Source organism: Myripristis murdjan, chromosome 10 (genome assembly GCF_902150065.1).
Source record: "Myripristis murdjan chromosome 10, fMyrMur1.1, whole genome shotgun sequence".
Lineage (NCBI taxonomy): Eukaryota > Metazoa > Chordata > Actinopteri > Holocentriformes > Holocentridae > Myripristis > Myripristis murdjan.
Window position 1 is genome coordinate 8,755,533 of NC_043989.1, and position 25,321 is coordinate 8,780,853.

The following is a 25,321-nucleotide window of genomic DNA, read 5'->3' on the forward strand; positions in this document are numbered from 1 at the left end:
GTCTATATTTGATTTCTTTTTTAATGAAATGTACTACAGATTTTGGGCTGGGAGAGAATAGATTTCAAAAGTTTAACGAGAATATAATGTGTTCCTTTTGTTAAGCTCCACAGCCCTACCTGATCTTCGGCCATGGTAAGGCCATTCATCGGATGGAGCTCGATGGGAGTAACCAAAGAAGGCTTGTGGCTGGGGTGGGAAGCTCTATCCTGCTTGACTTCCATTTCAGAGAGGAGAGAGTTTACTGGGCAGACAGACATACCGGGGTCATCTACAAAGCATCACTGAGAGGAACACAGAGACAGGTGATTATGTAACTATACCATAGTTTAAAAAAAAAAAAAAAAAAAGTCACTACAGCTTTCAGGCCCTTGTAAAAACTCCAGTTTATTTTTTCTGGCCATTATACTGCGCTCTTAATGAAACTAAAATGATTACATAGTAAGTGTTAATATGAAGCCTCTGCAGCTCAGGATCAGTATGTCCAAATTATACGATTCTTGAGAAATACTTGCTAAAATGGCCATTAAAAATGAAACTACAGTCAGAGTTGCTGCTGTTAGAAACAGATTATTTGTGTGTGCATTATGCATTTTGAATAATCTTTTTTTAATAACATTTTTTAGAAACTGTACTCATCTGAGAAAAGTATCTCAGGCCTTGCAGTCGACTGGATCTGGAACAGTGTCTACTGGACTAGTGAAGGAAAGGGCACGATTAAGAGAATGGATACAAATGGGAAAAATGACCACACTCTTTTGAGGCACCTGAACCAACCAAGCTGTATAGCTGTTGACCCCAGAAACAGGTAATCCATTCTGCATCAAACTCCATCCCTAACCCTAAACTTTGATTATGGCAGTCTACTACTAGACCTTTCTCGTAGCCACCATCCAGTGAATTTTTATTTTGCCTTTACATTTTATGCGGTTTTGTCTGTATCTTTTCACATATACCCTGTTGTGTGCTGTTTGTGAGAAATTTTGCTATATTTTTCTGGAAAGTCTTGATAAAAGTTATTTTTTGTCATTTTTACCAGCCCACATGATGAAGTTTGTTCCAACCGTTTAACAAATCAATGTGAAAATGTCAACTGGGGCAGGAAAGGATTTACCTTGCGACTCTGGAATATTGCCTATTATATCAAAATACTGTGAATATGTTTTAAATTGAAGCCACTATTCATCTTTTTTCTTGGTCTTTAGTTTTGTTTTGTTTTTTCAAAATAGACATATGCATTTTAGAAATGAACGCTTCATTTTCAAAGCCCCCCTTTCTCAAACCAAATATAACTACTGTTGCAGGTTTCTATTTTGGTTGTCTGGTGGGATGAGTCCAAGTATCCAGCGGTGTGATGTAACTGGGCAGAAGACAACCACACTGATTAAGACAGCAGAGCAACTGAAGGCACTGTCGATTGACTGGGTGGACAAGAGACTGTTCTGGGTTCAGTTCGGACTTGAGGGACAAAGTGCCATTGGCTCTTGTGATTACGATGGGAATGTCATAAACATCATAGATCAGCCACTTCGGTGAGTATATCATAAAAAAGCACGACTGCAAGTTATTAGAATCCTGAGTCTTAAGGCAAATAGCTCCACTGCTCTTAAATTCTGACTTTGCCGGGAAAAGCATCAGCTTTTAGAGCCTCCATTTGAAGAGCCCCCTCTGATTTATTTATGAATTTATTTATAAAAGTCAGTCCAAAAAGCCTTTCTCTCAGTGGTCTGTTAGTTAGTTTCTGTTAGTTATGCATCCTCTTATCACTGTTACTAGTGATTTGACTTCAAGAAACTTGGAATAACTATAGTGCACTCAATAGAGAGCAAATGCTGAACAACTGTACAACTTGCAAAGCTACAGCCTCTACGATGGTTTGTGTTTGTTTTATTATTTGTCTTCCAGGTTTGATTTTCTGATAAAATAATACATTTACGCTATTTAGCAACCAGCTTAGAGCACCAGAAAGTAGCAATCATGGTTAAATATGAACATCATCTAATGGTGGGAAGCTCCAGATCTGGAATACCATCAAAATCCTATCAACTGATTCTTGGGGCCTTTTTAACAAAAAACTGAGAAAACATAACTTCCTGCTGAGGAAAGAAAAATTAAAAATCACATGCAGCAGCCCATTCAAAACCATACCGGAACTGTTCTACTACATAGTGTCCTGTGTAGGGGAAAAAAATGTACCTTTTCAAAGAAAATGGTTTTCAGCCCAATTAACTTAGGTAACAAATTGATATCAAATGCCCTCTAAAATTGCTATCAAACACCCCCAAATATGTGCTGCATATAATATTTCAAAAAAGAATCACTTTGGGTCAAAAGCTTTTTGTATTGACTGAAAGAATCTCCCTCCTTCCTTCATTACATAAATAAGAACAATCACCATGAAGAATATTTTCATAGTTGTCCCCCACTCAATAAAAATACATACAGCACTCATCTGTGCATCACACAGTGGCATAGCTTCCAAACAGACGCTCCTACTACTGCCATATTTGGTAGGCAGTTTGGTGAGGTTTAAGGTTGGGGTTAGGAAGGAAGTTTTAGCTCACTTTTAGCACCATTTGGCCAAAAGGGGGTGAGGCAGTGGGTGTGGCATAACACATGAAGGCCGTGACTCAGAAGAAAACTGCACAACTATTTGATGAGACAGGGGCATACGAGTAGGACGAGTGGGTTAAAGTTGCAAACACAATGTTTCAGTGCAAGACCTTCATCAGGCAAAATGTTTTTATTCAGGCAAAATGTCTGATGAAGACAGTGTGCAGGGTTGTGTGACCAAAACAGTTCATAAATTCTGAACTGATTCACACTTCATCACAAAACTTTGACACTATATATCATGGGCCGCAGGAAACCTGATTACCTTTTCAGGCCATTTAATGGTGTGGCAGTGGGTACAGCATGCCTCAAAAAGTAACATCATCTCCAAATGGATTTCCTTAATGGCAAAAAATTTGGACACAGGTTTTGTCTGGCCCACTTCCGTTTTGTTTTTTTTTTTGTTTTTTGTTTTTTTCTGTTTTGTTTGTTTGTTTGTTTGTTTGTTTGTTTGTTGTTGTTTTTTGTTTTTACAATTTGTCTTTGGCTGATGAGTTGGCCATGTCCACCTCTGGTTTTGCTCTTTTTTTTCCCCGGATTCTGGACCAGAAGTGTTAGCTCTAGTTCTACTGACTTTCTGATACTACTGATCAAAGTCAGAGAGCCCCGTTTGTGTGTGTTCAATGGTTTGACATATGTTTTATTGTCTTTGTTTCTCCCTGTCAGGTCTCAGTCTTTGGGGATATCAGTTTTTCTGGAGCACTTATATTACACTGATGGTGTATCTCGAGCTATAAAACAAGTCAACAAGTACACAAGTGGAGAGCCAGTGAATGTCAACACAAAACGAATGACAAAACCTCCAGTTGATATCAGGGTGGTGCATCCCCTCAACCAGCCATTAGCAGACCCTGTATCACCACTTCCAGGTTACAGTTGATCTCTGTCTGACTTTTAAGTATCTCCTATTTTTATTTTAGCTTTGTAGTACCTCCACAATTAATTACCTACATTCATCTTTATTTTAAGTTACCTTCTCCTGAACTGCTTCTGTAATACTTTTGCATCTGGTAACTTTTGCATACAGGTTGTGATGAACAGACTGGTAACTGTGTGAATGTGTGCTCCAGTCCAGATGAGCAGGGGGTTTGCCAGTGCAGTCAAGGTTTTGCCCCCAGTAAGCAAGGCAATTATTGTGAAGGTAGGAATCCATGCCATTAAACTGTTTACTGTAATTAGAATTGTTTGTTTTGGTTTGGTTTGGTTTTTTTTAATCTATGGGATGCTATTAAATGTCAAGAATTTTAAGCCTGCTAGGTCACAGAGTATACAGCACGTAAATTAACTTGAAAAGGCCTTGTCAGCATTACAGTTAAACAATCCACACTGCTTTGTGTAAATGTCAGTTTTTCTGTTTTCTATGACCAATTAGTTATGGCACAAAAGTGATTAAACTTGTACTCATACTTTGCTGCACGTGGAGTTTTGTGTTTTATGTTTCCAATTACAGCAACAGCAGTTTGTTTGGAATAAACAGAACAACTGGTAGTGAACAGGAGCAGTGAGAGCAACCATGGCTGAACAAAGAAATAGTGTCACCTACAGAAACCCAAATAGTATCCAAGAAAAAAAAAATACCTGGGGTGTTCCATGCAAAAAAACACCACAGCAATAAACCCATATTTATACAAAGTACTGCACTTTGGATGAACGCCTAACTACAAAGTAAATGCAATGTTGTGTTATATCATTTTTTTTTTTTTCTGTGTTTGCCGCAGATGTAAATGAATGTGCCCTCTGGAACCATGGCTGCTCTCTTGGCTGTGAAAACCTCCCAGGCTCCTATTTCTGCACCTGCCCCAAAGGTTATGCCCTCCTGCCAGACAGGAAAACCTGCCAAGGTACATTGGAAATTCATTCAGTTAATTTCATTTAATTATACAAGTCTTTATGACAACTGTCAAAATGATATAAAAAAACTGTGTGCCATCAAGACAACCAGTGAGTTCTAGGGGATGCTTGTATAGCTTTGCCAACATGGATTCAGGCATAAATTACTCTAGCTGTATGAATTCAGCATTTCATATCATATCCATTGTTTATTTTCCTTTATGGATTACTGTATAGAGCAGTTTGAGATGCATACTAAACTGGAAAAAATACTGAAATTGCAACATTGACTGTTCTTTTCAGGATGCCTTTTCTTTGAAGTGAAGTTTTTTTCTGAAAAACTGAGCAGAATCCTGGGCCAGAAAATTGAGTTGCATGTGAGAAAAAATCTGAAGTTTTATTAAAAAGTGGCAAATCCTATGCGTTAGTGTTTCATCACCTCCACCCACTATGTTCTGGACGTGTACATGCTGTTATATATGTGAAAACAGCTATGAAAAGCTGTCTCTATATAAACAATGTTGAGTAGATTTACGTATTTTTTTCCAGTATTATCTTGTGCTCATTTGAGACTAGATCCTCTTCTTTTTGTAGCTTCTATGAAAGGTGGTGTTTGTCCCCCAGTTTGACCCCAGAGCCAATAAAATGGCTGGGTCAGAGGAGACCAGACAGACTTCACATATGTGAGCTGCCAAATCTCTGTTAGGTAACGTGGGTCAAAACACAGACTCTTTGTGACACTCCTAAAGGCTGTGAGAGGGTAGAGTCTGAGAGGCTGTGCAAGGAAGATGGAAATAGTGATGCCACATGCTTTTTTAAAACCATATGCATGGTGTCCAGTCAATATCATCTATTGTGAAATGATGCAGTTTGATTAATCTGTGCATTTCTGCCTTATTACACAGGAACAGTAGAGACAGGAAAGACAAGGCAGAGAGAGGGGATGACATGCAGCAAAGTGTCTGGGCCAGATTCAAAGCCAGGCCACTGTGGCTAATTTAGCCTCAGGAGTATGGGGTACACAAAGAGCCACACTGGTGCCGAGCAGTTTGCTTAAAATCATATTTACTGTTTAATTGATCAGCACCTCACTGAATGTCTAAGGAAAGTCCCTGAATGGATTTTTCTTTTTTTCTTCATTAACAGTAATGATATAAAATAAAAAATATTAAATGTCTTCACAAATTATTAGGCAATTGGCAGCTTCGATCCACAAATATGACCACTTATATCAGCTTTCACAACCCATATCGGTCAAGCCTAATTTGTTCTTTTACTAACCCACTTATCTCCAATAGTTTTTTCCATCTCAGACTGTTTCTGGTCATTCTTCTCTCTGATAATGTAGGTCTGTTGAGTAACAATGGATCCTTTTTCTAGTGATATCTGATATCTGAAAACATTGTGCCCATTTATTATTTCCCAGAAAAATACATACATAGCTATTATCTGGGAATATATACCAGATCTATATTTAGTAGCTTGCCAAGAGAAATGTATCTATTCAAGGATTCTGTGGCTGACTCTATTTACACAATATAATTTTTCCCTTGAACAGATATTATAATGTGTAAAGTGATTAACTGCCTAAAAAGAATAAACATTGTGGTTGCATTCTAATCTATTCTCTTCTAATCTCACGGCTATGCTCAGGAGACCAAAAGAACAGGAAAGGTTCACTACACACACAATGAGATTAGATGACGAGGTGACATTTGCAACCGGGAATGTATTTACTCAGCAGCTTTGTCTGTCTAAGCTGGTTAGCAGACAACCTTTGCCAAGGTCCAGAATGAAACAAATGTGCAGCCAAGACAACAGGCTGGACAGTGAAGACAATGGCAGAGATTGCTTGGATAGCGCTCTAGCTGTGTTGCTTGCACCAAGTCTGTTTTCTCTTCAGTAAAGGGGGAAGAAAAAGGAGGGGAAAATAACTGAAAACAGCAATCCTGTCAACATGCTCTATAGTAGTGCTAGTTATTTTACATGTAAAGCCACAACTATATAATAACTTCTTAGATCTTGAGTGGAGTATTTTGTTAAATAATCATGTTCTGGAAAATTCCTATTTTTTCACATTTTTTAAAAAATAAATAAATAAAAGTATGTATGTATTTATTTGTTTATTTATTTATTTCAATTTGTTTGTTACACTTCAAAAATGTCCAGAGATATGCTCCAGTTAATGTTCAGACTAAGTAGCTATCCAGTTTAGGACATCTTCTCCCATAAGCGCTGGCTCAATCAAAGTTCTCAGGTCACGTTACATTTTAGGTGTTCAGCTGATGGTCTTATGCAGAGCGTCTTACAATGAGTACAACAGTAAAGTAAGCTTAACTCCTGCTGTATATGCTACCATTACAAACAATCAATAGAACAGAGTTCCAGGGTCAAACCCACAGCTACAGGTAATTATTTCACATCATAACCATATCCACATACCCTGACTCTGTACATTGCCCATATTCACAGGTAAACAGGTTCACAGGTTCACAGGTACAGGACATACCGTACTATTGCAAACTAATATTTTGTCACACTCACTCTGAGGGTGTTTGACTGCATTCTTATCACACTTTCACCTGTTTGGAGAGGCTTAGGACTGACTTCATAAAGGGATTTTACCAGAGCAGGGGTTAAGAAGGTTGTTGTCCTTTGACCATCTGGTTTTGTTTGAAGTTACTAACTGCTTGGACCAAAAATAACCTAAATATATTCTTAAGGTTGTCCATGAGACATCACTTTATATTTACAGAAAGCATTCTCTTAAAAGTTAATATAGGAGGTGTGTGACCAAAACCAGATGTTTATTGAACAGATGTGTGATATTACACTCTCTAACTTACATGAATTCGCGTTCCTTGTTCTTTGCCTCACTGATGTTCTTCCAACTAAATTACTTATATTAGTCTCATTTTACCATGTTTTGTTTCTGTAGTTTAGCGTTCAAGATGCACAACTTCAAAACTTCTACATGCAAATGCTCTTTCCCTTAACAGAGATCATACCATGTGAGGGCAATATGACTAAATGTGGCCATGGATGCCTGGCCACAGAAGAGGGTGCAGTCTGTGTCTGTCCTGAGGGATCTATACTACAGGAAGATGGACAAGCCTGTACTGGTATGATCTCAGTTGTATTGTTCAGTAGCCCTTTATGCTAAAGCTGAAAAACTACCTCATGTCCATAATTGTGATGATATAATTTCAACAAAATATCTCAACTGTCATGGAAGAACTGTGTGTGTGTTCGTGTTTTTCTCACTTCAAACGTAAAATTGCATGTCATTTGTAAATTAAGTAATCCAAACATCCGGACTAAGACCTGGATTAAGGCTTTTAAACTGAGGCCACATGAACCAAAAGCCAACACTGATCAACACTGACAGCACAGCAGTGCAATGTCCACTTCATTTTGCATTACTGGTCAAGTGATTATGGCCAAACAAGTGATGCAACACCAAGCTAGAAGAGCACAATACTGATGATGAATGACAATGGATTGTGTTTTTCTTAAAACTGTTTGTTTTAACACCTTTGAGATAGAAAATCTTTGCTCCAGGTGGAGTTATTCAGTGACCAATAGGGTGAGACTATCATAGCACTGAGCAGCTCCCTAGTGTGAATATGTAATGCACTTATATGTAACTGGGCTTCCCCCTTGTAATCACCTCCCAAGTAGCTTACTCCTTGCCAGGGCTGTGAATACGAAAGTGTACAAAATGTCCATTGGTGTACTTTATCTTATTCCTGGACATCTTATTCCTAGCTTATTCCTGGCCAGTGCTATGAATAAGAAAGTGTACAAAGTGTCTATAAGTATACTTAAAGTGTACTCATTTTAAGGATTAAAAACATAACTTTTTTTTCTGTGCTATAATTCAAGGTGTCTACCACATAATGGAGGTAAAGTTGCGACATGGTCAGTGTTGAGCAATCCAGACTTATTCATTGTTACTAATAGTAACATATGTGTGATTATGATTATAACTGAAATGAGCCAACATCACTATTACCATGAAGTTCTTTGTCAGTGTTGCAAGACAATATGAGTCAATGAATGAACACTGGCTTGGTAAACAACAACAAATTGAGATCATATCAATGTGTGAAGCTGAGTCAGTGTCAGAAAACAAAGCCCATATATGAAGAATATAGACTTGTCTGTCTGTCTGTCTGTCTGTTTGTGTATCGAACACTGTGTTTGGCTCTTGCAGGCTGCTCGTCTGCAGACAGAGGGAGTTGCAGTCAGCTCTGTACTCCTGTCACCCCTGGTAGATGGCAGTGTGGCTGTCTGCCTGGCTACCTGCTCCACAAAGATGGCAAGCACTGCACTGCCACCGGTGAGACATAAAGCAAAGCGGATAGCAAAGATGGATAAGACAAGGCCGATAGACCTGTGTATTTGTACATATACATAATGTACACAGTCAAAAAAAGCATACTACACAGCTCAGATCAAAATGAAACTGCTAGTACAACACAATCAGTTTATGCCACTATGATTTGTCAGGTTAAAAAACACAGGAAATTGCTAACTAAACTAAAAGTCCAGTGAATGGCATTTAACTTTGTTTAGCCTGTATAACATTTGTAATCATAACATATCATTATTCTTTAGGACCACCACCTTATCTGCTAGTTGCCAATCTCGTAGACATACGACGGATTCATCTGAACGGCACTGCTGACCAAACCCTTGTGGAGGAGCCCAGAGGAACCATCATAGCTTTGGACTATGATCCAGTCCAAAATAAAGTAGGGAGAAACCTATTTCAATTAAATACAGATATACTTCAAGGATATTTTATAGTTGCTTTATTCTTATTATGTACTGAGTAACACCACTATCTCTGCTGTCTTACTGAGTCCTATGCAATCAGGTAATTCAGTTTCCTTGATTTGGTCCAGACATTCAGTGACATCTACTGGACAGGCACTGCTATTTCACCACCTACAGGTTCTAAAATCTCAGCTACTGTATGTGTGTACTATACAGTGTTGGTTCCATGTACAGTACAGGCCAAAAGTTTGGACACACCTTCTCATTCAATGCGTTTTCTTTATTTTCATGACTATTTACATTGTAGATTCTAACTGAAGGAATCAAAATATGAATGAACACATGTGGAGTTATGTACTTAACAAAAAAAGGTGAAATAACTGAAAACATGTTTTATATTCTAGTTTCTTCAAAAGAGCCACCCTTTGCTCTGATTACTGCTTTGCACACTCTTGGCATTCTCTCGATGAGCTTCAAGAGGTACTCACCTGAAATCGTTTTCACTTCACAGGTGTGCCTTATCAGGGTTAATTAGTGGAATTTCTTGCTTTATCAATGGGGTTGGGCCCATCAGTTCTGTTGTGCAGAAGTCAGGTTACTACACAGCCGACAGCCCTATTGGACAACTGTTAAAATTCATATTATGGCAAGAACCAATCAGCTAACTAAAGAAAAACGAGTGGCCATCATTACTTTAAGAAATGAAGGTCAGTCAGTCCGGAAAATTGCAAAAACTTTAAATGTGTCCCCAAGTGGAGTTGCAAAAACCATCAAGCGCTACAACAAAACTGGCACACATGAGGACCGACCCAGGAAAGGAAGACCAAGAGTCACCTCTGCTTCTGAGGACAAGTTCATCCAAGTCACCAGCCTCAGAAATCGCAAGTTAACAGCAGCTCAGATCAGAGACCAGATAAATGCCACACAGAGTTCTAGCAGCAGACCCATCTCTAGAACAACTGTTAAAAGGAGACTGCGCAAATCAGGCCTTCATGGTCAAATAGCTGCTAGGAAACCACTGCTAAGGAGAGGCAACAAGCAGAAGAGATTTGTTTGGGCCAAGAAACACAAGGAATGGACATTAGACCAGTGGAAATCTGTGCTTTGGTCTGATGAGTCCAAATTTGAGATCTTTGGTTCCAACTGCCGTGTCTTTGTGAGACGCAGAAAAGGTGAACGGATGGATTCCACATGCCTGGTTCCCACTGTGAAGCATGGAGGAGGAGGTGTGATGGTGTGGGGGTGTTTTGCTGGTGACACTGTTGGGATTTATTCAAAATTGAAGGCACACTGAACCAGCATGGCTACCACAGCATCCTGCAGCGACATGCCATCCCATCCAGTTTGCATTTAGCTGGACGATCATTTATTTTTCAACAGGACAATGAGCCCAAACACACCTCCAGGCTGTGTAAGGGCTATTTGACCAAGAAGGAGAGTGATGGAGATGACCTGGCCTCCACAGTCACCGGACCTGAACCCAATCGAGATGGTTTGGGGTGAGCTGGAGTGCAGAGTGAAGGCAAAGGGGCCAACAAGTGCTAAACACCTCTGGGAATTCATTCAAGACTGTTGGAAAACCATTTCAGGTGACTACCTCTTGAAGCTCATCGAGAGAATGCCAAGAGTGTGCAAAGCAGTAATCAGAGCAAAGGGTGGCTCTTTTGAAGAAACTAGAATATAAAACATGTTTTCAGTTATTTCACCTTTTTTTGTTAAGTACATAACTCCACATGTGTTCATTCATATTTTGATTCCTTCAGTTAGAATCTACAATGTAAATAGTCATGAAAATAAAGAAAACACATTGAATGAGAAGGTGTGTCCAAACTTTTGGCCTGTACTGTACATGATGGAAAATAGACATAGAATGATGATCCCAAAACTTTGCCAAGTGCAGAAAATGTCTTAAATTATCAACATTTATTTCGCTTTACACCATGATACACTTTTTACTGGTTTGGCTATACTTAACCTTAATATATTTGTCTTTTTGTGTTTTCATGTGTATTTTAAAGGTGTACTTTGCTAGTACAAACCTGAAAACAATTGAACGTGTTGATTTGAATGGTGGCTCAAGAGAAGTTCTGGTCTCTGAGGGTTTGGACTCTCCAGAAGGACTGGCCGTTGATTGGGTCAACCGCAGGCTGTACTGGACAGATAAAAGGTGTGTAGTTGTACCCACAAGCAAAGCGGCGAGGGCTGCTGGAACATTTTTCTGATACCAATACCAGTCTGAATTGTTCAACTCATCTGGGACAACTTTTCAATGTGAAACACACGGACATGTCGCGTACTAGAGGGAACCAGTTTCTTTATTTGTAAATGACACGTCTTTCTAAAGTGAGTTACTAATTTCTAATTTCTTATAAAGCAAGCACAGTGTGATAATATTACACAAAAATCCACAATGTGGGTACTCAGTAGCTGAAAGGTCTTTCATGTTCAAATCTTTTCTTTTTTGTTGTTCTCTTGAACTCTTAGGATCCTACTGAACACTTTTGAGAGTTGTGTAAAATGCAAAAATGTCATGATTCTGATTTCTGTCTGTCATATTCTTAAAGATTTTTTCTGTTGGTTTCCCAGGGCTTTATACTCAAGTAAATGTTATGTTATTTGCTAAAGAATAGAATGCCATGTTTTCATCTTTTTTTATATTTATATATACTTTTGTCCTCCAGCCAGTCAACTGTTGACTGCAGCGGCTTAGATGGATTGAACAGAGAAACTATTGTAAGCAAAGGGCTGCAGAGACCAAGAGGAATCACAGTTCATCCACTGGCAAAGTAAGAGGGGCTCTTATGCCTACGCTTGTTTCAAGCATAACAGCACTGAGAGAAAAATGTTTATCGTTATTCATATTTAATATCTCAGTATTTTAAAGCTGCTCAAGGCAACTCTGCACACTTTCAGCCCCAAATGGCAGAGATAACTGATTGAATCTCGCAAACTTCAAAACCCAGACGTCAGTAAACTGCACACAGCATGCTCATGTTTACCAACTCCTTCTGTGATGCTTTATATGAAAGAGACAACAGAGGCAAAATAGAGGATGTTGGGGAGTCCAGCTTTCGGACTTTTGACTGAGTGTTCAGATCACTCACTACCGTTGAGGAGAGAGCTTTGGTCTCTCTGAAGTTTAGATTCAGCATTCCTGTAAAGTGTCTTAAGGATAAGACTTCCCATAAGGGACCATACGCAACAATTTAATCTGGGAAAAGGCACAGATGTACTGCATCTCAATTAGGGAGGGATAGTACACTCTTCCTTACTGTTGCTCCACTCTGTGATTTAGGCTGACAAGAATAAAAAAAAAAAAAATCTTGCCTACTGCTGCCTTGATGTTTCTAAAGAAGTGTTATTTACTCTACATTTTAACTTTTTCTTTACTTTTTGAGGAAGTTGTTCTGGACTGATATAGGTGCGCGGCCTGTGGTGGAAAGTGCCTCTTTGGAAGGTAAAGACCGTGTGGTCATTGCAAGCACCAACCTGGTGTCACCCAGCGGCCTGACCATTGACTTTACAGAGGATCGTCTGTTCTGGTGTGACCGAAGCAGAGGGCTGGTGGAGACTGCGGCCTTGGATGGCTCAGACCGTCGAGTCCTGTTAGAGAACCAAGTAGGTGAGGGTTGCATATACACATGCATATACACACTCAGGGGTGAACGTAATGAACTGAAATACATGAACAGTTGTTTCTATGTAATTTCTTTTCCATCTAATTTTCTCCCATGCTTTGATTTGGTTTCTTTCAATAAAATGCAAGATTTTCTCTGATGTTTTCTTAAATTAATTTATAGCTCAAGGATTCTGTGAAGAACCAAAATTAATTAGGAAACTTTCTGAGATTCAATTGTAGCCTCTTGCAATTTCAAAATTACAGTAATCAATATTGTAAATTTGGACAGTGGTTGGTTTAAATGTGCAGTCTTCAAATGTGTACAATTTGTCACTGCACTAGTTAGAATTCCTAGCCACCTTTGTGGCTGTAGTGGAGTGCTTAATTTATTCCTTTATTCAGTGATGTCCTCAATGGGTATAGTCAGCTGCTCATAGGATATGTTGGTTCTGTACCTTCAGCAATGTCTCCATATCCAAGTCAGGTCTTCTTTTTCCTCTCCTCTGATTGGCCCAGGTCGACCTTTTGACCTTGCAGTGTTTGAGGACAGGCTGTGGATCTCTGACTGGGAGCACCAGCACTTGAAGAGTGTACACAAGCGGACTGGGAAGAAATTGGAACGTATCCATGGCAACATGGTCCAACCAGCATCCATCGTGGTGGTTCATCCCCTTGCTAAACCAGGTACATTACATCAATAAATCATTACTGCATTAAATTTTAACAGTGGTATAATTACTATCATCAAAAGAATCGGTAGCCTCTCCCAACCCATTCACTGCATTTTATATTAATGGCACCAGGTCTGATTTCACAGGAAACGTGTTGTATTGCTTAACAGCTCAGCACTGTTCTTGAAGTGCAAATAGGCCAAAACTTGTCTGTAAGCAACATCTTCTCAGTGCCAGGAAACATTGGGGTTTACGGGAAATGTGGCATTAAGTTTGAGAAACAAAAGTACTTTCAGCATGAGAGAGATGCCTTAAATCATCTGAATTATGGCCTCATTTTTTAAAAGTAATTATACAAAGATATCACTATTAATTTGATGAATGACATATTGGTGTTTGGAAATGCAACACCTTTAACATGAACAATAATGTAAAAAATGTACAAATAAACAGATTACAAAATAATTAGAAGTTGAAATTTTGTGTGCGACATGTCAGGACCTACTTTAAAACTGTAAGATGTCAACATGTCTCTACATGAATGCTACCAAGACAAATTCCTGTACAAGTATAACTGCTGGGTATTAAAGTGTTTATGAATCAGACTGCAGAGTAATTTAGTTACATCCTCAGTTACACGTGTAGGCAAGTCACAGCAAAACAAGTCAACCACAGAACCCATTAACCCTAAATATTCAATATTACACCTCTAGCTGTCATTTTGCATCCTTGCCTACAGGGGCAGATGTTTGCCTTCACCAGAACGGAGGTTGCACCCAGGTGTGTGAAAGTAAGCTGGGATTTGCCAATTGCTCCTGTCTATCACACCATATTCTATCAGCTGATGGAAAAGGTTGCTTGCCTATCAATGACTCAAATGGAACCACAGGTAAGTTAAGGCAGCCCTACTCACTGTAGTTGTAAACACTCTTGAAAAAAATATGAAATTAAACTGACTTAACTGCTGTTAAAGACTAATATACACAATATTTATTAACTGTTTAGAATCTGGAAACAGTGAGTCTGCAGATATGATTTCTCTCAAAAACAAAACACTAAATGATGAGAGCACACCCATGGCGATACCTCAGCTCTCAGCAAATGAAGAGGAAGCTGATTTGGACACCAGCGAAGGCAGTGAGCCAGCTCTCTTCACAGAAAAAATGGTTGCAGGTCAGTGTCTGCCATTAACTGCTACATTGGACCGATAAGTCGCAGACACACAAAATGTCTACCATTTTTCCCCTATAGAGTTTTAAGAGGGTTAAGAAGTTGCAGGGAATATGCTTCTCACAACTCTTAAATCATAGTTTACAATGTCTTTTTGTTTACATATAGCACAAATATAAACCAACCTCTTACAGCTTCTTATTACATTGAAGATTTTGGGTCAGCCTTCAAACTTTTTTTATTGGGAACTGCCATCAAATTCAAAGTGGAAAAATATGCCATGATTTAGCTTGTGATTCCTGCTGTCAAAAGCTACCAATTCCACTTGTGTATGGATTAAGATCTGGCCTTTTGAAGTCCTCTCATCAGTTCTGTTGTATGATGTCAGTAAGGATTAATAATGACAGCCAGCACCACTGCTGGTTGATTTAATTCCTGAAAAATCCATATCTCCCTATTGATCGATACAAAGATAATTTGTCATCATAAAAAACTGAATGATCTTTACCAGGGGTTATATTAAAAAATAAAAAAATAGATAAAGATTATAAAAAAAACAAACATCAGTGCAATCGAACACTATTAAAGTTCAATTTCTTTTTCTTTAAGTAACTACAATCAATGAGGAACGATTTTCATTGTAAATAGAATCAATGAATTCATCACCCAATGGACAATACAATGATCAGTGTCAGTTCCTTATGCAGAAGTCAATCATTTCCTCACTGAGCTTGACACGCTCCCTTATGTCCCCTTCTGCATCAGACCAGGATGAGTGCTACTCGCTCCGCTGTGACGTAAATGCAGAGTGCCTGCTGGGAGGTGGTAGCCCAACATGTCGGTGTCTGGAGGGCTTCACAGGAGATGGACAGTTGTGTGTGGGTGGGTACTTTAATTAATTGTTTATTGTGGATGTGTCTTTGAGAGGTAAAGATATCTGTAGGATTGTACCAGGTGCAGAGCTTCGACATTCTTATCTAAAAAACCTTGGCATGGGTGATGACAGAGAGAATGAAGCAGATCGGAGTTTTAGTTTTACAAACATTCATTGGAAGAGGAGCTGCAATGAAAGTGTCCCTGAATGAGACACCAAACCCCTGAATGCTCTCTGTAGTTGCTTTAGATAACTAAGGACCCCCAAAGATCTAACTTTCCCATTATTGTGTTTGCAGACCTGGATGAGTGTCTGCTGGGCTTGTCTCTGTGCAGCAGCCAAAGCTCAGAGTGTGTCAATACAGTCGGTGGATATCACTGCCAATGTAACCCCGGCTTCACAGGAGAAGGCCACCATTGTACCGGTGAGGACCAGACCTGGCCACATACTAACTGCAGATATTTTTATGGTTTGTTTTAGCCTAGCTACCATATGTGCCAGACAGATAAAGTGAAAGCAAAATGAAAGTCAAAAAGTTAAAATAATAACAGCAAAAGTCTTTCAAACATCAATTTACTATTCTGTGACTGACAAGTTCCCCGACACTGTGCATTACCCTGATACTGCAAAAATGACCCGTCTGGCACTCCAAGCATGTTAAAACAAACAGTAGGGATTAGTGAGTTGAGATTGCAATCTTGCTTTATGCCTCACCAAACCTTTAAAGTCTGTTTGCAAAAAAAAGGTTCCAATTGGAGTCAAGTGTTTGATCCTCTCTTCTCCCCTTTGCTCCTGTAGATATTGACGAGTGTAAGCTGGGGGTGCACAAATGTGACAAAAATGCAGACTGCCAAAATACTTTGGGGAAGTATCTTTGTAAGTGCCAGGCTGGATACCATGGCAACGGACAAACATGTCAAGGTGTGTGTAGATTATTTACTCTAATTAAAATTTTCAGTATCCAGGATATAATACTGTTTTTTGTTTACTTTTAAGGGACAACAGCTTATTTTTCTAAAGTCTCTTATCTTGACGTGAAACTCAACTTCAGCTTCATCAGGAGTGTTGCTCTCTCCACTTGCCTACACACATTTTGAGTGCAATTCATTTGTCCAAAAGAGACAAAACGCACATAAAAAAGTCAAAGACGAGCTTGACTGATAGCATCATCATCATCATCATCATGATCACCATAATATTATTACCATGAATTTGTCTAGCCATGATAATCGTGTAGTGAAAATCTGATATCATGACAGCCCTATCTAAAACATATGAAGACCACAACAGAAACAACAGTCAACAGAATGAGATATAGCCTACACATGATCCATACTGGTTGGTGCATCATCACTATTGTATTTGTTTCTCATAATGGGGAAATTAGTTTCTAATCCATTGTACATGACATATCAGCCACCTCAAAGGAGGAACAATAACCCAAATACTAACAGATAAATATATGATAGAAATATATTTGCATTCAAATACACAGTACAGTCTAATTTAATGACATTATATCCCTAATCTTCCTTTCTCAACAGCGGTGGAGACGACCTCTCCCTGGGTGACGACCAGCACCCCCGCCAATGTCAACACCCGTCACAACAGTAACTCAATAGAGAGCTGCCCCTCCAGCCATGATTCCTACTGTCTGTATGAGGGCATCTGCTTCTACTTTCCTGAAATGGAGTCTTACGCATGCAAGTAAATAACCCTCTGACTCCTCCATTTGACCTGTGACCTCCTGGTTTAGCAGTTTACTGTGACTGTGTTCATAGGGGCTTGAGTATGGGATAGATGGTGCCCTTTGAGTTGTTCCCCTAAACTGAAATTGTTTGTTTGTCTGCTCTGTAATTGGAGAGTTCGGTTTCAGAATGCTACATGTTCATTTCAAAGAGAAATAGTGTTGTTTAGTTCATCTTTAAGATATAATGAATCTAATTTATAAAAGGGTTTTCTTTTTGTCAACCAATTAGTTTAATAATCATAAACATTACATAATAGAGTTTCAACCTATAATTACATAAAAGCATTTAAATTGCTCTCTATCACCCAGTGTTGGGTAGGTGTTTGATAGACAATGTTGCTATTGTTATTTTATGTTTCAACCACAGCAGTGTGTTTGAAATGAGTGGAGGAAGAACCGGGTAGTTAACATGAGCAGCAACAGCCACCATGGTTGGACAGACAGAGAAAGAGTGCCGCTGACATAAACTCAAACTTCAATAACACAAAATTCTGGGAAAGACATCAGAGCACTGACAACAATTTAACTGCCAAGTGGTCTTGGAGAAGAACAAAACAAAAGCATAGCAACAATTAAAATATTTTTCCAAATTTAACAAAAAAAAAAAAAAAAAAAAAACACTGATCTTGCAAATTGGCCACAAAGTTACCCACTATATTTTGAAAAGTACCAGCTTTTTCAAAAATATAACAACATAAATAGGCCAGCATACACTGAATGGAAAGTAACAGAGTACTGTATGCAGCACAGATCATGGATGTTTTGTCATCAGCTCATCTCCCTCTCATGTTATGCAACTACGCTTACAGTAGATGTCACTATTGTTCCATTCTTAAAGCTTGAGGGCCGTGACTGTGTCCGTCATAGTGAGGTGAATATGGGAAAAGAGATTCTAACTTAAATTTAATTGCCCAAGTCCAGTTCAGCTCAGGAGCAAGTATGCACAATTGCTATCTATCAACCTAGCTATTTATCTATCACAATCAGACAAAGGGTGCCATTAACTCAAGGCTGTATATTTGCACTATAGAGTAACAGCAAAAAATGGTCAACTTATTATTACCATGAAATAGTCCACAGAGGTTCAGATCTTCCTTTTCTGTTACTGAAATATTTCTCAAAATGTAACAGACACTCAAGTATTGCACTACATGTTGCTTTATCATTATTATTATTACTGTTATCATTATTTTTTTTCTCATGGGAGTCTTACTTGATCATGCTTGATTTAAGTAAGACTTTGTTTTCTTTTATCCTGCTGTAGTTGTGCGTCAGGCTACGTGGGCGAGCGCTGTCAGTTCAGTGATCTGGAGTGGTGGGAGCTTCAGCAGGCTGAGCAGGAGAAGAGGAGGAACGTGGTCATTGCCGCCTGCATGGTGCTCCTCATAACCCTGCTCTCCATCGCCGCCTGCATCACTTACTGTTACGGGTGAGATGAGGAGGAAAGGAGAGGGAGGCAGGAAGGGGACAGAAGGAGAAGGAAAGGAGGGAGTAAAAGCAAGAAATTCAAATTTGAGAAAAGGAAGAGAAAGGAAGAAGGAGAAACTGCAGGAGGAATAGGAGGAGAAAAACATTAGAAGGGTTGGACAGAAGGAGGAAGGGGACAGTGGAGTGTTTTCCCTTCAATATCCCATTGCTAGCCTTTAAAGCACATTCAGACCACACTAAATATCTTATTATCGTAAAGACTAGTTAACCTTAAAACACTACACAATAATAAAAAGCTAATTTTGTATAGTTAAGGTGGCTGCTAGGGCTGCACAATATGGTGGAAAAAACATACTGTGATTATTCTGACATTATTGTGACTGCAATATTTCCATGTTTTGTTTTGTTTTGTCTTGTTTTGTTTTTATGTCTGGAGAATGTGATTTGTAGGCCAGGGCATCTCTGTAGCTCCACAACAGCTCATTTGTAATGGTGTATGTTACATTCAACCTTTTACAAAAAAAAAAAAAAAATTGCAGCTGCTGCAATTTGGATATTGTACTTATCCACATTGTGATTTCAAGATGATTTTTTTTTTTTTTTTTTTTTTTTTTGGCATTTCTGCTTTACTTGGCAGTTGAGAGAGGCAGGGAAGGCAGGGGAGAGAGAGGGGATGACATGCAGGAAATGGCCTGGGGTCAGATTTGACCCAGGCTGCTGTAATCACGACTCAGCCTTAACAAGTGGTATGTGCACTACCAACAGCAGTATATGCTACCTATTTTTGCTTTGATCAGCAAAATTTATCACCACACAGAAAACTGCAGGCAACCCACACTATAAATAACTCAATGAATCCCACCAAAATTACTGAATTTGTTTTGGCTAGGAATGATGTGGACATCTGGATACCTGCCCCATGATGCCACGGTGACATAATCGATTTGTGGACCCATTGTAAACAAAATGCAGTGAAAAAACAAGTGACAAAGGGGCATCATAGCTTGACCTCCTCAAACTCAACCCAACACCAAGTGTTAGGTCAATAACAAGACAGTGATTTCACTAGAAAAGTGGGCGCCTTTAAAGATAGGGTGCATTTGTTAGATATGGTTTGAGTGTGTATGCACATTTGCATGCAGGTATCAGAGTTTTCCCCACCCTTGACAAAATGGCAGTGCCTAACAGAACTGCCAACACACCAATGACAGTGTCATTAATATGGATTTGATTGATATGAAGCATTCCAGTGCCCTATGGTATAAATGGTGTTCCAAAAGCTTTTCACCAATGACAAGGATAAAAGTCTGGGGAAACATTTGTACCTTCATATAGTTTTGTGCACGTCTTTGTCTGCATTTGAATGCGGCATGCATTTCTGTACACTTTGAAGCAAATGACATGCAAACATAGTTGTGTTTAATCTTCTATTAGACAAGGCAGCGGAAGCACAGGGCAGGATAAATAGCTGAGGAGGGGCCCCTTCAGCGATGAATGAGCTGAGAGCGGACAGAGGTGTCTATCAAACCTAGGGTGGCATGAGCCGTGTAATGTAGGTGTTTCAGCACGGCAGCAGGGGGTAGAAAAGCAGATCATATGTGGAACGAATGGTAGCATGCAACCCTGGTTAGCTGAGTGAGTGAGGAGCATACGTAAACTACACACTACAGCCCCCCACCTTTTTATTTCCATCTGATCTGTCTCTAAGTGGCTGATTTGTTTTACTGTTGTTTCAGTGGCTTATGGACAAGGCTGTTGGCGTTCTCCACTCTTTTGACTCCCAAAGCACCCCCTCTCCAATCCACCTCATATATCCTAGGTTCCTGGCCTTGGTTCCCCTGTGGAAGTGGCACGCTTTCAATTACATGCTTGGTTTAGCTTGTTCTACAGCAATTACACATAAAAATGGGTCATTTCTCGGCTACAAAATGGAGCCGGTGAGGTATGACCCCCAGTGGAAACGCTACATGGTCGGCAATAGCCCTGCCTCAAATTGCCTTTTGCACTTCACTGCAAGTGCAGTTCTTCCTTAGTTTGGTGGTTTAGTTTCCTCTATAACACCAACATACTGTAAGGAAAAGCACACAGGAATATGGAGATTAAACCTTGTGTCTCTTTTACGCCGTCTCTCTTGCATGCATGCGACAAAAACACACACACACACACACACACACACACACACACACACACACACACACACACACACACACACACACACGCACGCACACACACACACACACAGTCCACAGTCTAGTTTATCACTAAATCTAGATTTATCTCCTCTGGTCCACAAGTAGGTTAAAGAGATCAAACATATACAAGCCTAAGCCACTTATTTAACAGAGTACACAGAACAACATCTGCCATTAGCAGAAGAGGCAAAAAGGGTTTAAATAATATGTTTACCCAAAGGAACTGCTTCTCATACTGTTACAAACATGCACACCACTGAGCAGCTCTACTGGAACAGTCAGGAGTTAAGTACTTTGCTCAAAGGCACCTCAACAGTAAATTTGAGAGACTGAAGAGGAATGTTCTACGCTCAAATCTCTTCTATTAATTGCTGTAGTCTGCTCAGATCAGACTGTAGAAAGGATTCTAGGTCCCCCTTTTATATTTTCTGGATGCATACCTCCACAGCACACAACACTGACCAGATTTCCAGACTCCCTGCTACTGGACTATATGGGTTTTCAGACCTGGGCCAAGTAGCATTTGCAAATAATTCTTAGCATTTGTTTTAACCTGCTTGGAGTACCAGATGGATGGAGATTATCACATTAGAACAATTCAGACAGTGTCAGCCAAATTGGCAGTCACAGAAAAGTGTAATAAATAGACTGTCAAATACTTTTCTAAACTTTCTGCCAGCCATTGTAGTGTCCTATGTGACTAGGCACACCCATCTGGCACAAAAGTAGGCCAAAGAACATTAAAAGTATCTTCCAAATAATTTGTCCAGTAGATACCCATGCTGATTTCACATGAAACAAATAAGAAATCTATTATACATGCAAAATACAAAGCAAATGTGCTATGGTGGCATGTTGCATGCTAAAAAGGTCATACACTGCTAAAGATAAAGGTATATTTCCCACCATGATAAATCTAAATGCTGACATTGAAAAACCCCATAGCTGCCATGTAGGTCCTTGAATTTAATATTTACATGTTCATTTATGAGTTAAGTGACCCATTAAAAACCTATGAGGTATAGATCCAGAAGTACATAGGACTCAATGGGAAAGAGAGTGTGGATGTACACATATATATATATCCATCTATCTACCTATCTATGCAGAACTAGACGGTTCTTCCAGAAACAGCCATCGGTGGACAACATAAGTGAGACTAGTGTGACGGATGAGAGCATGTCAGAGACCACCACTGTTAGTACACCTCGGGTAAGATATCATCACCAAGCTCAGGTTCACTAACTTCTCAAAGATATATTATATGCATTATATGCATTATATACTTGTGAAAATGAAAAAAAAAAAAAAAAAAAAGATGCATTGGGGATACAGACTGCTGTTAACTAGGTTAAGTATTGCTGTAATGTAAATAATGCTGAGCCTTTGTTTTTGTTTATGACTATAGTAATTGTCCAAAGCTACCTTCAACCAGATTCAACTTAAAAGTGTCGGTTTAACTCATTCATTCATATTCATTCCGCAGGACAGGAACACATAAAAATATCACCAACATTGTGTGGACTCAAAAGGACATGCTCAAAGACAGCATTACAACATTTGACAAAACTTATACAAAATGTGTAGAGTATGCGGAGAAAATATTATAAATATGTGTAATGCTTCTCTTGCAGTTCTATGTGGTGTTGGAAAATGGAGAGGGGAAAGTCATTCCTGCCATGGGTTGTCCCAGGAGAGCTGTCTGTCCATCCTGCTCCTCAGAGACAGGTACACAAAATCTAGTCTCTTGTTCTACTGTTCACACTGTCCCTCTGTTGTTCCAGTCAAACTGTTACTGCTGCATGACTGTTTATTTTTTATTCATTCATTCATTTACTTATTTAGTTTTTGCATGCACTTGTTGTGAAAAAGAAGTGCCTCTTCAAGGCAATACGCAAAACCAACTTTAAACAGTCAGCTCAAATTAGACTCTTTATTGCAGTATTGCTGATGTCTAATGTATTGTGCTTAACAGGCCCCAACATTACACCAACAGTCATATAACAGAAATAGATAGATTTTTTTTACTGCTTAATGCTTCTCAGAGTTATTAAATCAAGCTACACACAGGCTGTCCTTTACTTGGTCATCCATATTTTAAAAAGAGATTGTGTTTTTTTTTTTGTCAGGTGACAACCCTACATCTGAAGAGATGGGGACATTGCCCAAGCACAACCAAGGGTATGAGTGTTCCACGGTACCTGCCGTTGCCATGGAGACTGACAAGCCCAGCATCTATCCCCTCAAGTCCATCGACAACCTCATATTCCTGGACGACCCTCAGCCCTCGAGCCCCAAGCCCCCTGGTCCCTAGCTCGCATGAGGCAACAGCACATCCACACAGCCAAACACTCACATAATGTTGGATGTGTGAATTGTATTTTAAATGTTTCATCCCAAAATGAGATATCCAACAACAAAAAAAATAAATAAACCAAAAAAAAAAAAAGATCAGAAAAAATAGACCCAAAATTTAAAAAAATTGTATACCTTTACTATGCAATTTAAGAATCTGTTAACATTCCTAAAACTACTGTTTGCTTTGTGGAGATTTTTTGAGATGTAATGATTTAAACCATGATGCTGTTTTTAGCACTTCACATTAAAAGTTGTAGCTGTTCTTGATACCATCTAGTGGTCAGATAAAATCGCATAGTGCACAGTTACGTCTACAAAAGTGAAATATTGAAGAATAAACATAAATCTGCTTTGTGCCAACCCACATCCAAAAACACTGCATTTTGGTATGAATCCCTTCTCATTATTTTTAACATTAACATGATGCCTTATGATAGCATATGTAAGTCTTTGTTACAAAGTTCTGTAGTCTGTGCTGTCAGTTGTTGTACAACCTCATGCATGCTAATATCACACACACAGACTGACCTTTTAGCCAAGTCATTTCTAGACTTTGAGTGGTAAAATCTGCTTGACATTTTGCAATGAAAAACTGCTTCCAACAGCTTTTGATATGCATAGACAACTCTGTAAAAACAACACAACTTGTCTGCATATTGTTATTGATCTGTTTGCAAGAGCAGCTTGATTTCTGTCAGCCTGGGACATGAAACATTGAAATATTTAGACTTTCATTTGTGACATCACTGAATTTCAAACATGTTTGACAACATTTTTTTCCTTCTCATGTAGTTTCCTGCTAACACACAAAGCAGAAAAAAAATGTAGGAACAGGGCTATCTGGATCTGGATCTGCATCTTAATCATATGATGCCAGCATAATAATGGATAAATTGTGATACCAATATTGTAATGATTTTGTGATTCGGATTTTTCAAGGTAACCTGTGATCTAAATACAATTTTGATGCCTCCTCACCATAAATTATTTTTAGAGGGAGCACTGACATGAATACATATTTCATTTTTTGAATAAGCTTTGACTCTTTATTTCAGCGTTTTTCACTAAAATCTTAATATCCTTCCTTCTCAAAGGATTTGAGTTGAGGTAGCTGGATGGAGAGCTGAAGATGAAATATAACTGCTTACAGTCATTGTGCTATAAAGGGATGCATCTCTGTTTTGTTTGGAAATCCCAGTCTTGTTTTCACCATTACATTTTTACTGAGTTGCTGTGTGCCAGAGGTAGTCTATTCCATTCAGTATATTGATGTGATTTGAACATTAAGAAAGAGAGTTGTTCAACTGAAAGTTAGGGCTGGAGATGCTTTGTAGCTGTTGTTATGGTAACGCCAAAACGTTGAACATTTAAACAAGCACCTCATATTTGAAATAAGCTTCAGATGTTTTATCAGATTGACTGAGACCAAGTTTCTTTATTTTCATCTCATTTTTTTGTCTTATCTCACCGATTAATTTAAATTAACTACATTTTCTGCGCCATATTAACTTCGATAAAATGTATAGATAATAAGCACCATGTATAATACTTAGTCCAACATAACAGCTATTAAAATAACCTAACAACTGTGAGAATGTTGGCAATTTTGATGCTATATTTATTTTTATATAAAGACCTATGGTTGCTTTTGCTAGAGCACTATGACTACTAGTAGTGCAGGTAGTATGACTACTACTTAGTTGATGCTATAGGATGGAGGTTAAATTAGAACTGTTTGGTTTGGCAAAGGGAAGGTTTCATGCTACTGATTTTCGTCTGTTTCATTTCTTTGCAGTATCTGTTTTTATATTTGGACTGGCAGAACATATAAATCTCCTCTGGGAGAACATGTAACACATCCAGTAATTGTGAATCACTCTTTGTTCTGTTGTGACAAGGTCTAATGCACTCACACAACTGGAATGAAAAAAATTATAAGCTGAAGCTTGTATTTTCTGACAGTAATAAAACCAAATCCATAAAAATCTGTTGTGTCAACGACTGCAATATAATCTATCCAGGGAAGACCTGCCC

At 38.9% G+C, this 25,321-nt stretch overlaps 1 protein-coding gene and 1 long non-coding RNA gene across 5 annotated transcripts in view; one reads left to right on the forward strand and one right to left on the reverse strand.

Annotated features, from left to right (window-relative positions):
- Positions 1–25,321, reverse strand: part of LOC115367083 (uncharacterized) — a 71,049-nt gene that overhangs the window by 38,652 nt on the left and 7,076 nt on the right. For 3 of the 4 annotated variants that reach the window (XR_003928887.1, XR_003928885.1, XR_003928886.1), the window contains exons 4-5: positions 13,300–13,519; positions 12,715–12,828 (exon numbers count right to left, since the gene is read on the reverse strand). The exons of the other annotated variant lie outside the window; for it this stretch is intronic. This is a non-coding gene — a long non-coding RNA (uncharacterized LOC115367083). The remainder of the gene's footprint in view (positions 1–12,714; positions 12,829–13,299; positions 13,520–25,321) is intronic. 4 annotated transcript variants of the gene reach the window in all.
- On the forward strand, positions 114–24,055 carry egf (epidermal growth factor). The gene is made up of 24 exons (XM_030062800.1): positions 114–305; positions 627–808; positions 1,305–1,532; positions 3,280–3,482; positions 3,641–3,754; positions 4,332–4,454; positions 7,443–7,565; positions 8,660–8,785; positions 9,064–9,200; positions 11,244–11,392; positions 11,907–12,011; positions 12,624–12,847; positions 13,361–13,528; positions 14,255–14,404; positions 14,521–14,594; positions 14,658–14,688; positions 15,451–15,567; positions 15,858–15,983; positions 16,358–16,480; positions 17,104–17,266; positions 18,574–18,738; positions 22,039–22,141; positions 22,564–22,657; positions 23,059–24,055. The coding sequence occupies exons 1-24, from the start codon at positions 153–155 to the stop codon at positions 23,241–23,243; spliced, it is 3,366 nt and encodes a 1,121-aa protein (XP_029918660.1). The 5' UTR covers positions 114–152; the 3' UTR covers positions 23,244–24,055.